This window comes from Gigantopelta aegis, chromosome 9 (assembly GCF_016097555.1).
Source record: "Gigantopelta aegis isolate Gae_Host chromosome 9, Gae_host_genome, whole genome shotgun sequence".
In the NCBI taxonomy this organism is placed as follows: domain Eukaryota; kingdom Metazoa; phylum Mollusca; class Gastropoda; order Neomphalida; family Peltospiridae; genus Gigantopelta; species Gigantopelta aegis.
In genome coordinates, this window is record NC_054707.1 from 8,753,576 (window position 1) to 8,766,329 (window position 12,754).

The 12,754-nt window shown below is 35.7% G+C and overlaps 1 protein-coding gene across 1 annotated transcript in view; it reads left to right on the top strand.

The window, feature by feature from the left end:
* Nucleotides 1–12,754, top strand: part of LOC121380816 (MAM and LDL-receptor class A domain-containing protein 1-like) — a 188,222-nt gene that overhangs the window by 86,349 nt on the left and 89,119 nt on the right. The window contains exons 58-69 of the mRNA XM_041509797.1: nucleotides 306–446; nucleotides 621–880; nucleotides 1,891–2,056; nucleotides 4,288–4,422; nucleotides 5,562–5,830; nucleotides 6,735–6,822; nucleotides 7,273–7,455; nucleotides 8,085–8,350; nucleotides 9,602–9,689; nucleotides 11,250–11,390; nucleotides 11,678–11,841; nucleotides 12,512–12,695. Coding sequence (XP_041365731.1) covers nucleotides 306–446; nucleotides 621–880; nucleotides 1,891–2,056; nucleotides 4,288–4,422; nucleotides 5,562–5,830; nucleotides 6,735–6,822; nucleotides 7,273–7,455; nucleotides 8,085–8,350; nucleotides 9,602–9,689; nucleotides 11,250–11,390; nucleotides 11,678–11,841; nucleotides 12,512–12,695 — 2,085 coding nt within the window. The remainder of the gene's footprint in view (nucleotides 1–305; nucleotides 447–620; nucleotides 881–1,890; nucleotides 2,057–4,287; nucleotides 4,423–5,561; nucleotides 5,831–6,734; nucleotides 6,823–7,272; nucleotides 7,456–8,084; nucleotides 8,351–9,601; nucleotides 9,690–11,249; nucleotides 11,391–11,677; nucleotides 11,842–12,511; nucleotides 12,696–12,754) is intronic.

Here is a 12,754-nt window from a genome sequence, read left to right on the forward strand (position 1 = left end):
ACATTTATTAAAGATGAACATATATATACAATTTTAATATCTTTTATTTGTAATAGCTTGTGTTAAAATGCAATATTAAACCTTTATGAAAGCGGAAATGCAGAGCACAATAATGACAATAGATCGAGTCGAGCCGTGACGTCACTATTCTAACTTTACATTTCCAATAAAATGTTGACTCCTTAGATAAGCCGACCCCAGCCTTTGACTTGATAAATTTTGTATCAAAAAGTCGGCTAATACACAGCGATATACGGTACATCAAACAAGATTTGAAAAATATTTCCTTTTTTTTATTTTTATAGGCAACTGCAATTTTGAACTAGATATGTGTTCATGGAGTAACGTACATGGAAGTGATAATTTTGATTGGTTGAGAGGAAGTGGGAAAACAACGAGTACATCAACAGGACCGCAGAACGATCACACAAAAGGGAATGCTAGTGGTATGTTAAGTGATAAGTTGGTGTGTCATTCTTTATTGTTTTATTTATTAATCACAAAATGATAAAAAGAAATCATTTGTTAATCACAGAATAAGCGTACAAAAGGAAATGTTATACTGGTATTACTCGTGTTGTATTAGCTAAACAGTGACTGTGTGTTATCACTGTTTGTAGGTAAGTACCTCTTCATTGAGACATCGGCACCCCGTGCACTGGGAGACAGAGCCGTTGTACAGAGTGCCATGTTTCCCGCCACTGCCAGCAAGTGTCTCAGCTTCTGGTACCACATGTTCGGTTCCACTGTCGGCTCACTGAACGTCTACATCCAAACACAGAACAGCAAAAAGTCAGTGATCTGGACTCTCTCCAAGAACCAGGGCTTAGCCTGGCTGCAGGGTCAAGTCCATATACCAAGTCAGCAGTCAAGCTATCAGGTTAAGCATAGAGATTTGTTCAAGCTATCAGGTTAAATATAGAGATTTGTTCAAGCTATCAGGTTAAATATAGAGATTTGTTCAAGCTATCAGGTTAAATATAGAGATTTGTTCAAGCTATCAGGTTAAATATAGAGATTTGTTCAAGCTATCAGGTTAAATATAGAGATTTGTTCAAGCTATCAGGTTAAGCGTAGAGATTTGTTCAAGCTATCAGGTTAAGCATAGAGATTTGTTCAAGCTATCAGGTTAAATATAGAGATTTGTTCAAGCTATCAGGTTAAGCGTAGAGATTTGTTCAAGCTATCAGGTTAAGCGTAGAGATTTGTTCAAGCTATCAGGTTAAGTGTAGAGATTTGTTCAAGCTATCAGGTTAAGTGTAGAGATTTGTTCAAGCTATCAGGTTAAGCATAGAGATTTGTTCAAGCTATCGGGTTAAGCATAGAGATTTGTTCAAGCTATTGGGTTAAATATAGAGATTTATCCAAGCTATCAGGTTAAATATCGAGATTTATGTCAGGTAAATACAGAGATTAGTTCAAGCTGCCAGGTTAAATGTAGAGATTTGTTCAAACTATCATGCTAAATGTAGAGATTTGTTCAAGCTATCATGTTAAATGTAGAGATTTGTTTAGGCTATCATGTTAAATGTAGAGATTTGTTCAGGCTATCATGTTAAATGTAGAGATTTGTTCAGGCTATCATGTTAAATGTACATATTTGTTCAAGCTATCAAGTTAAATATAGAGATTCATTCAAGCTATCATGTTAAATGTCAGATTTTATTGTCTCAAAATAAAAATATTTTTAGCTGTAAAACTAATCATTTCTTTTATTGATAAAAATATGTTAGACAGAGTGGATATCATTAATTCATGGTGAAAATTATCATTATTATTATTTTTTGTTTTTTAAACAGTTTTATTTGAAAGAGTGAGATGGAGTGGAAACGTGGAATATTTCACTTGGAAATTAATGTTGATGGGTTTTTTGTTTTTGTTTTTTTAAAGATTTTATTTGAAGGGGTGAGAGGGAATGGATACACAGGAGATATTGCTATAGACGATATCAACTTTAACCAGCTGAACCCGTCATGTCAGCTTCTTCCAGCAAAAGCCATTGCTACCACTCCAGCAACTTCTACTGTAGCCACAACAATCCCTGCAAACATTCCAGGTATGTTTACTGTACCCACTATAATCCTGATAAACATTCCACATATATTTATTGTGCCCACAACAATCCCTGCAAACATTCCAGGTATGTTTACTGTACCCACTATAATCCTGACAAACATTCCACATATATTTATTGTGCCCACAACAATCCCTGCAAACATTCCAGGTATGTTTACTGTACCCACTATAATCCTGACAAACATTCCACATATATTTATTGTGCCCACTGCTGTCCTAACAAGCATTCCAGGTATGTTTACTGTACCTACTACAATCCTGACAAAAATTCCCCATATTTTTTTTGTTGCCACTGCAATCCTAACAAACATTCCAGGTATGTTTACTGTTCCCACTACAATCCTGACAAACATTCCACATATATTTATTGTGCCCACTGCAGTCCTAACAAACATTCCAGATATGTTTACTGTACCCACTACAATCCTGATAAACATTCCACATATATTTATTGTGCCCACAACAATCCCTGCAAACATTCCAGGTATGTTTACTGTACCCACTATAATCCTGACAAACATTCCACATATATTTATTGTGCCCACAACAATCCCTGCAAACATTCCAGGTATGTTTACTGTACCCACTACAATCCTGATAAACATTCCACATATATTTATTGTGCCCACAACAATCCCTGCAAACATTCCAGATATGTTTACTGTACCCACTACAATCCTGATAAACATTCCACATATATTTATTGTGCCCACAACAATCCCTGCAAACATTCCAGGTATGTTTACTGTACCCACTATAATCCTGACAAACATTCCACATATATTTATTGTGCCCACAACAATCCCTGCAAACATTCCAGGTATGTTTACTGTACCCACTATAATCCTGACAAACATTCCACATATATTTATTGTGCCCACTGCTGTCCTAACAAGCATTCCAGGTATGTTTACTGTACCCACTACAATCCTGACAAAAATTCCCCATATTTTTTTGTTGCCACTGCAATCCTAACAAACATTCCAGGTATGTTTACTGTTCCCACTACAATCCTGACAAACATTCCACATATATTTATTGTGCCCACTGCAGTCCTAACAAACATTCCAGATATGTTTACTGTACCCACTACAATCCTGATAAACATTCCACATATATTTATTGTGCCCACAACAATCCCTGCAAACATTCCAGGTATGTTTACTGTACCCACTATAATCCTGACAAACATTCCCCATATTTATTGTGCCCACTGCTGTCCTAACAAGCATTCCAGGTATGTTTACTGTACCCACTACAATCCTGACAAAAATTCCCCATATTTTTTTGTTGCCACTGCAATCCTAACAAACATTCCAGGTATGTTTACTGTTCCCACTACAATCCTGACAAACATTCCACATATGTTTATTGTGCCCACAACAATCCCTGCAAACATTCCAGGTATGTTTACTGTACCCACTATAATCCTGACAAACATTCCACATATATTTATTGTGCCCACAACAATCCCTGCAAACATTCCAGGTATGTTTACTGTACCCACTATAATCCTGACAAACATTCCACATATATTTATTGTGCCCACTGCTGTCCTAACAAGCATTCCAGGTATGTTTACTGTATCCACTACAATCCTGACAAAAATTCCCCATATTTTTTTGTTGCCACTGCAATCCTAACAAATATTCCAGGTATGTTTACTGTTCCCACTACAATCCTGACAAACATTCCACATATATTTATTGTGCCCACTGCAGTCCTAACAAACATTCCAGATATGTTTACTGTACCCACTACAATCCTGATAAACATTCCACATATATTTATTGTGCCCACTGCTGTCCTAACAAACATTCCAGGTATGTTTACTGTACCCACTGCAATCTGAAAAAACATTTGAGGTATGCTCTCATTTAAGCAGTGATTTTAATTGCAGTCAGAATTACATTACATTAATTAGCTTTGTTTTAATGTCCCTAAAACTCTTTTTGATACATTAACAAGTTTCTCACATTGATTCCATTAGCATTTGATGTGATAAAATAATCAGTATATTTTCACATAGAGATTAAAAACTATGGTCTTTATAACTATTGACCAATCCCATTTGTTAATATTGACACAGAAATAAATATTGTTTAAACTAAAAAATATGTACTGTTATGTAAATGTTTCAGCCCCAATATTATATTATGCCCCCCCCCCCAAAAAAAAATCTTACACTAAGCAAGTTTTTACTTAATGTAGCTGGTTTCACCTGTAACTTTGATCAAAACCTCTGCGGGTGGACTCAGGACAAGCGAGATAACTTTGACTGGAATCGCTTCAAGGGCTCCACAGCCAGCCAGGGTACTGGGCCCCGGTCAGACCACACGTCAGGACGTAAGTTTGTTATAGTCTTATTCAACTTAACGTACTTATCAAGATTTTGAAAACCAAATGTTCCCGAAAAAGTGCACCTACTATTAGTATTAGCAGAAATTCAACTATTCCACTTGTATTCCCGTATTAGTGGATGTGGTTGTTATTTGTTAATTTATAGCAGATAGTGTTTAAGTTTTAACTTTTTATTAAATTATACATTTTTCAGAGTAATTTATACAAATAACTGTGTATGTATCACAACCACTTAAGGCTCTCCTGTTATAAATTCTGATAATATAATGTATAAATGTTCTTACATGCTCTTACATAAAACTAGCGTTTCAATACGTGACATGTTCTTTATATGATTCAAGGAGCGGGACATAGCCCAGTGGTACAGCGCTCGCTTGATGCGCAGTTGGTCTGGGATCGATCCCCATCAGTGTGCCCATTGGGCTATTTCTCGTTCCAGCCAGTGCACCATGACTGGTATATCAAAAGCTGTGGTATGTACTATCCTGTCTGTGGGATGGTGCATATAAAATATCCCTTGCTGCTAATCGAAAAGAGTAGCCCATGAAGTGGCGACAGCATGTTTCCTATCTCAATATTTGTGTGGTCCTTAACCATATGTCTGACGCCATATAATCTTAAATAAAATGTTTTGAGTGCGTCGTTAAATAAAACATTTTTTCTTTTTCTTTTTTATATGATTCAAATATAGAGAAGTTTTTCCAGAATAGGCTAAAGTTACTACATAAACGTATTTGTGGTGTGCTTGGTTACTTGCACACGTTTGATGTTTGATTGACAGTCAATAATCCTGAGTGTGACAGCATGAGGGTCTACCTGCTGTGAACCAACACACCAAAATGGTGCAAATAACCATGCATACCACCAGTATGTGTATACAGTAACTGTCGTGTATCATGCCCCTAAATGACCTTGCATGAAACAATAAAGAAGTTTGGCTCAGTGAGAGGTGGAGATTTAAAAAATAAGCAGGTTTTATGTATTTATGACACACTTTTTAATGACAAAACGATCCAAGCATGTTAACAGTAATTGTTATCCAGCTGAACATTTATCAGTGAAAGTTCATTTTCTTATCTTTCTCTTTTGGTTTCTTTTTTTTCGTTTTTTCATCTAATATTTAGATGGCTACTACGTCTACATTGAGACCTCTCTACAGTCACGTAATCAGAAAGCTCGTCTCGTGAGCCCCAAGATAAACGGTGCAGCCAGAATGTGTGTGAGCTTCTTCTACCACATGTACGGACCCCACGTCAACACGCTGAATGTGTACTTCCGCAGAGGCACCCGCCTTGGCAGCCCGGTGTGGAAGATGACCGGCACCCAGGGCTTCATGTGGCATCGTGCCACCGTCCAGATACCTGGCGGACCGACCACAGCTGCTGTCACTAATGTAAGAACATTTAAAGTCACAGAGCCTAGTTTTTAAACACTAAAGACACATTTTTCACTATTAGAACTGTTTTTGTTGATTTAAATTAAGTTATTTTTCCATTTTATTGTTTAGAATATCTGTTTTCGTATATCCTAAGTGTTCTGGTCATCATGGTTTTTGTAATACCATGAAATACATTTTTCATAATTCTAAAAATGCACCTATATCTGAGAAATAATGGTTATCGAGTCAAGTTCTATATATTTTTAGACAGTATTAGACTATTTCCTTGTTTAAACATCACAGACTTTAGTTTCACTCGATTATAACTTTATCCTGATGTGTTGCAGATTTGTAGTTTAACCAAACTTAGTGTTAATTTTCATAGGCTGAAGCTAGGATCTGCACCTTTAATTGTGGCGGGGCCGGACGTAGCCTATGTGTGAAGGATTTGTCTGTAAAATAAGATAAATGTCAAGTTTGAAATTTGTGCCGTATATATTTATAAATATTGTGACCATATGTAAAATTCACAGTCCATAGATTATAGTTTTCAGTCAGCTTTTCTGTATTACAATTCCGGAAAACTTCCACAACAGTTAGCAAGACCTATCTTTTTCAATAATTCTTTTTTAATTTAATGCCTGGTGTTTATGTTTTATATGTGGTGTGGTGACAAAAACATCTATATTCCTCAATAATCACTACAAATTTCTCTAGAAAGATCATTACAAAATCTGATTCGCAGTTTGATAATTAATATATCACAATTACCTAATATTTTTAAAACTGAATCAACATTCTATATTTTACAGTGTAATATAAAATTAGTACCACATTGCATTCCAACATCTGGATGTTGTATGAGATTTGATTAAAGAACAATATGTTTACAAGTTTCAATGATTTCATTCTGTTTCAGGTTGTATTTGAAGCTCTGAAAGGAAGAAGTTACCTAGGTGACATAGCCATTGATGACATCTCCATGACGGCAGGAAGCTGCTCTCAAGGTTTGTATCTTTGGATTGAAGAGTTGCACTTGTGGATGTAACCCAGTGGTAAAGCGCTCACCTGATGTACAGTCAGTCTAGGATTGATCCCCGTTAGTGGACCCATTAGGCTATAGGATATATTTTTTCTTTCTCTAATAATAATAATAATATTAATAATCTTTATTTAAAGAAGGTGACACATTCAGTACCAAAAAAAGACTGGTCTCCCATATGGCCTTCTTTAAGCTATCAAACATTTATTACACATGTAATACCTAGATTGTCATTGCCTCAATTATATATTTTTGGTTCACCATCTGTAAATGCCTGTAATCTTGGCTTGTTGTTTCCTTGGAAGATTATAACTTAAACAAATATTAGACATCTGACAGCCGATGATTAAGTAATCAAAGTGCTCTAGTAGTGTCGTTAAACAAAACAAACTTTAACTTGGCCTTTTGTTTACAGCTCCAACCCCATCAGCGAGCCCCGGATCTGCCGTCACATCTCCGATTGACTGCACGTTTGAAGCCAACATGTGTCACTACACACAGGACAAAAGTGATCGCTTCGACTGGCTGAGGAGGCAGAGAAACACACAGTCTACAGGGACTGGGCCTACCAACGATCACACATATGGAACAACTTCAGGTGGATTGCTTGTTATCTGTTCATTACTATATGTGTTAGTAATAACTGAATAAAACAAGAACAAAAAAAAAAAAATCACCAATTTAAATTAAAAAAAAAAATAATAATAATTAAAATTTTTTAATGATAATCACTGAATAGTGCCAAGTGATGTAAGATGGTCTGTGCTTATGCTTTTAGAAAATGCCTTAATTTCGACATTTGTTAATAATCACTGAATAGCACCAAGTGATGTACCAAGCGATGTAAGATTCTCTGTGCTTATGCTTTTAGAAAAAGTCTTTATTTTGACATTATTTATTCATTACTGTATGAGTTGTTAATCACTGAATAGTACCAAGCGATGTAAGATTCTCTGTGCTTATGCGTTTAGAAGTCTTAACTTTGTCATTATCGGTTCATTACTGTAAGTGTTAACAATCACTGAATAGTACCAAGTGATTTAAGATTCTCTGTGCTTATGCATTTAGAAGTCTTAACTTTGTCATTATTGGTTCATTACTGTAAGTGTTAACAATCACTGAAGTGATGTAAGATGCTCTGTCTTTATGCTTTCAGAAAATTTCTTAACTTTTTCATTATCTGTTCATTACTGTAAGTGTTGTTAATCACACGTCTGCTGTCTGCAGGTCACTACATGTATATTGAAGCCTCCGCACCCCGACGGCCGGGGGACAAAGCTCGTCTGTGGACTCCACTGGTAACCCCTAGCAACGGAGGGTGTCTGACACTGTGGTACCACATGTATGGGATCACCATGGGAACACTGAATATCTACGCTGTGCAGAATACGACCAGAGTCGTTCTGGGCTCGCCCATATGGAGCCGCTCGGGTAACCAAGGAAACTCGTGGTTACAAGAATATATACCGCTTCCAAACTATCCAAAAATGAATGTAAGTTAATAAAAATAGGTCCAGGACACATTTTCTGTTTACAGTTTTTGGGGAATGAGTGTGACACCAACTGTAATGATCATGTTTAAAAAAAAATCATTTATGTGTTATAAATTTAAGTTGTAGGAGTTGCGGGTAGATGGGTATATTTTGAGAGAGTGATATTTCAATTTATGTGTTTGTTTTAGATTGTATTGGGAGTTAATGTTTATACTTATGTGCTATGTGTTTATTTTGGATTGTATTTGAAGGAGTTAAAGCCGCACGCCCTAGTTCCATCCAGCGAAAATAAATTATAATTTGGTTAATCTACAAACCTGTAACACACTTAGATCACGTTTTTATCAAATGGAGTGAAAAAGCAGGTTTTATATCGATAAATACCATGGGAATCCCCATGTCCCAATTGCTTGAAATAATTTTGAAAGTTAGTATTCTGATGTCACCGGTAGATGTCGCTCGAAGCACAACAATGCCTACGTCACGACAAATTTCACAGAGTGCGCACAGACTTGGGGTGCGTTCCTTTCACCTCTCCTGGACATGTTCCAACTGTTCTGTCCTGGTTGTATCCCCTCTCCAGATATCGTAAGACTTAGCAAAATTATTGGTTTTAAGGGTTTGTAACGTTTTGTATTGAGATACTTACTTGTTTGAACTTTATTGTTACTGAAAATGTTCACGAACTGTGAAGAAAAATCTCACAAATGAACAACAAGCAAACGACAACAAATCGGATGTTGATTGCGCGAACCGTGCACGAGAAAACAAACCGAACCAAAATGATAACGGTCACGTGGTATACCAACGTCTGTGATGTTTACACAGGAAGATTCGCTCTAAAAATAGATTGGACCTCGCTTGCTTAATGTTTTTTTCTCGAGTGCACGCGGCTTGTTAAATACAAAAAATGCATTTCATGGTTTTACAAACATCAGGATTACCAGGATTACCAAAAAGCACTTCAGGTGAATGGAAATGTGTATTCTAAATAATAAAATGTAAGTAAAGTGCAATTTTATTTGTGAAAAAATGGGTTTAAAAGTGAAAAACAACGCCGTAATGGTTAACAACTAGCCATAACTAGGGCATGTCCCTTTAATTTAGAGTGATATTTTGATTCCAGATTGTATTTGAAAGGTTGTATACTGGTTTTATTTATGTTTTATGATTCCAGATTGTATTTGAATGAATTAATTGTATTATGAATTCAGATTGTATTTGAGTTAATTAATTGTATTATTATTCCAGATTGTGTTTGAAGGAGTTGTGGGTAGAGGGTTTGCTGGAGATGCAGCTATTGATGATGTCAAACTTCTTCGGTCTTGTCCAACTCCAGGTAAATATTGTTTTCAAATATGTCAAGTAAAATCCAGGTAAATTAGTGTATTGAAATGACAGACCTTAGTTTTTAAACACAGTGTTATAGCTTTCACTATTGGAGCCATTTATGATAATTGAAATCAGACATTAGTTAGATTTTATTGTTTAGATTATCCATCCTGCTGTTTTAATACCCTGTTTTCATACCTTTTTCTTATTTTAAAAAACTTGTGTTCCTCTGAGAAGTAACGGTTATGCAGACGAACTACAGTCAACTATTTAAGGGTATCACTCTGTTGTAACTATCAAAATATACTAAAGATTTGTAGATTATCCAAACTTATTGTCCATTTTCACTGGTCTGCAACTTTTATCTAACAAATGTACCCATTTTCAGGTTTATCTAATAACAAGAATTACTTGATGGCTATTACTTGATGGCTGTAAAAATCTTAGGTTTAATATTTCCCTGATTCTGTTTGATATACCTTCAAACTGGACGTATGGGCATTGTGCCATCAGCTGTCATGATGCCTTCACTGGTATTGGTGTGGAGTCATTATGACAGTTGGTGTCGTATTGTCAAACACACCAGGTGGGAAGATAGAAGGATGGTCGAGTTATGATGACTAGCTGGCATTATGTGAGTATAGCAAGTTGTTATGCCTCTCAGCATCAGTAGAAGTCACTTCAGAACTGTTCAAAGTGAGTAGAAATGACCAGACTCCAATTTAAGTAGAAGTAACTACTGAACTACTCAAAGTGAGTACAAGTGACTACCAGACACTAAAGAAATGACTACTGAACTCTCCAGAGTGGCCAGACTAATCCCTTTGTATGCCTCTTGCAGGGCTTACAACGGAACAAATTTTCATAATTATTAAAATGTGACTAATTTAAGAGATATTTTATTAATCAATGACTAAAAGTTGTAACCACTTTGTATACAAATTAGCAATTGGCTAATTTAGCAATGGACAGAGTGAGCCTGGCTAGTCTTGGTATTAGCAGAACACACTACCGGATTATCCAAAATGGCTTGTTTGTTAAATAATGGATGAATAATCTACATTAAAACTTCAAATTTCGTTATTACTTTTTATTTCCCTTGCCAGTCCAACGTGAGGAGACTATAGATTTTATCTCTGTCTGTCCGTCTGCCCCACATATATACTGATCTGAAATTTTGTGTATAGCTGTATACTGTTACAGATCAAGTTTGACTTTCATGTCTATTACACATTTTTCACAGAGTTATGGCCCTTGAACTTAGGAAATACGAAAATATGTTGTCCGGAAATCCTTTTTGCAATACCTCAAGATATTGAGATGAAATTTTGTGTATAGCTTTATCGTGTTCGGTTACAGATCAAGTTCAACTTTCATGGTGATTTACCCATTTTTCACAGAGTTATGGCCCTTGGACTTAAGAGATACAAAAATTTGTTGGGCCCGGTAGGGAACATGTATTGCTTTAGCAGTACTCTCAGACTGCTTGTTTAGGTATAAATCACTTGCTGAGTTTTGATCTGTTATGTAGAAAGTTCTTTATTTTGTGATATTTTTCTCTTATTAGGTGACTGCAACTTTGAGACAGGTTTGTGTGGTTGGTCAAACTCTCACACAGATAAATTCGACTGGCTCCGATACAAACTCATCTTTCACCGATTTGGTCGACACCCAGCCACAGATCACACTTACAGTGCTTTCAGAAAGGGTAAATTTCACTTAATAGGTCTGAGATCTGTAACAAGGCACACATGTTTTAGACATTTATTTAGAAGCATTCTGTACAGAAATGCTGCATTAGTGCAAGAGTGAGTCAGTAGATAGGATTTTTGTTTTCTTTTTAAAATGCAAACTGTGAATAAAACATTTAGTGAAATAAAATAAATTAAATGCAATAAAATAAAATCAAAATAACAATAATGTACAAGTTATGTAATATGGTGGCATAAAAATTGTTTTGAAACTGCTTCATCAAATTTGAATTTGTTCTTTCAGGGACATACATGTTTGTCGGTGATCGGACCCGTCTTCCAATCAACTCCGTAGCAAATTTTGTGTCCCAATCATTTAGTCCGACAAGTTCCAGTTCGGTCTGTCTCAACTTCTGGTATACATTGTATGGAACGTCATTTGCAACTCTCACCATCCAGTTTCAACAGGTACTGGAATATGAAGCTGAAATTATTTATCTATGGTTTCCACTATGCATAAGAGTAGAATTTATTACGCCATTGTCACAAATATTAGGAATAAATCTTGTTTTATTCTCTGTGGGTTTTTTTTTATATATGACTATATGGAATGTTTCTTAAACAGAAAATGACACGTGCCATTCTGACTAAAAATTGTATGTGATCTACAATACCATACATTGTCAGGTTTTCTGCCAGAGAATAAATTAAGGGTACGTAATAAAAACAAAACAGGCAATAAGTGCCCCTACTAGGTGGTTATGGGTTTGAAATCTTTTAAAATTCAGCACTGCATCTTGTGTACTTTGACACGTTTTAAACAGCAATTCTCTTTCTATCATCTATCTAAAAATTTAAAATATATCATTAATTTTCAAGATTTTAGGGCAAGTAATCTTACCTCTTAATCTTTAAAAACATTTTTAAACAAATTCTGGATGTATTTTGTTATAAATATTGCATAAAACAAAATGGCTAACATTAAAAAACATTATCTGTAACAACATTTTATCAGTTTAAAGACAATATTAATTGATAATTGTGGATTTGTTTCACCATGTATGTTAATATGTAGTCAAACTATGTAACTGTTTATTGTTATGGACTGAGATGTTGATTGTATGAAAACTAATTGCAGACCTCAAAATTACCTGTTAGCATTTGGAAAGTGAGCAGTAGCCGCTTATCAACATGGAAAAATGGACAGGTTTCCTTCTTCAGTGCCGTGCCGTACCGCATCACCTTTCAACTGGTGCGTAATGGAGGCCGAATCGGCTACGCAACCATAGATGACATCGTGTTCAAACCGGGCAAATGCCAGAGTATGTTATTACTATTTCAATGACACTTTGAAATCTGAAAATATAACACACGTATCGTG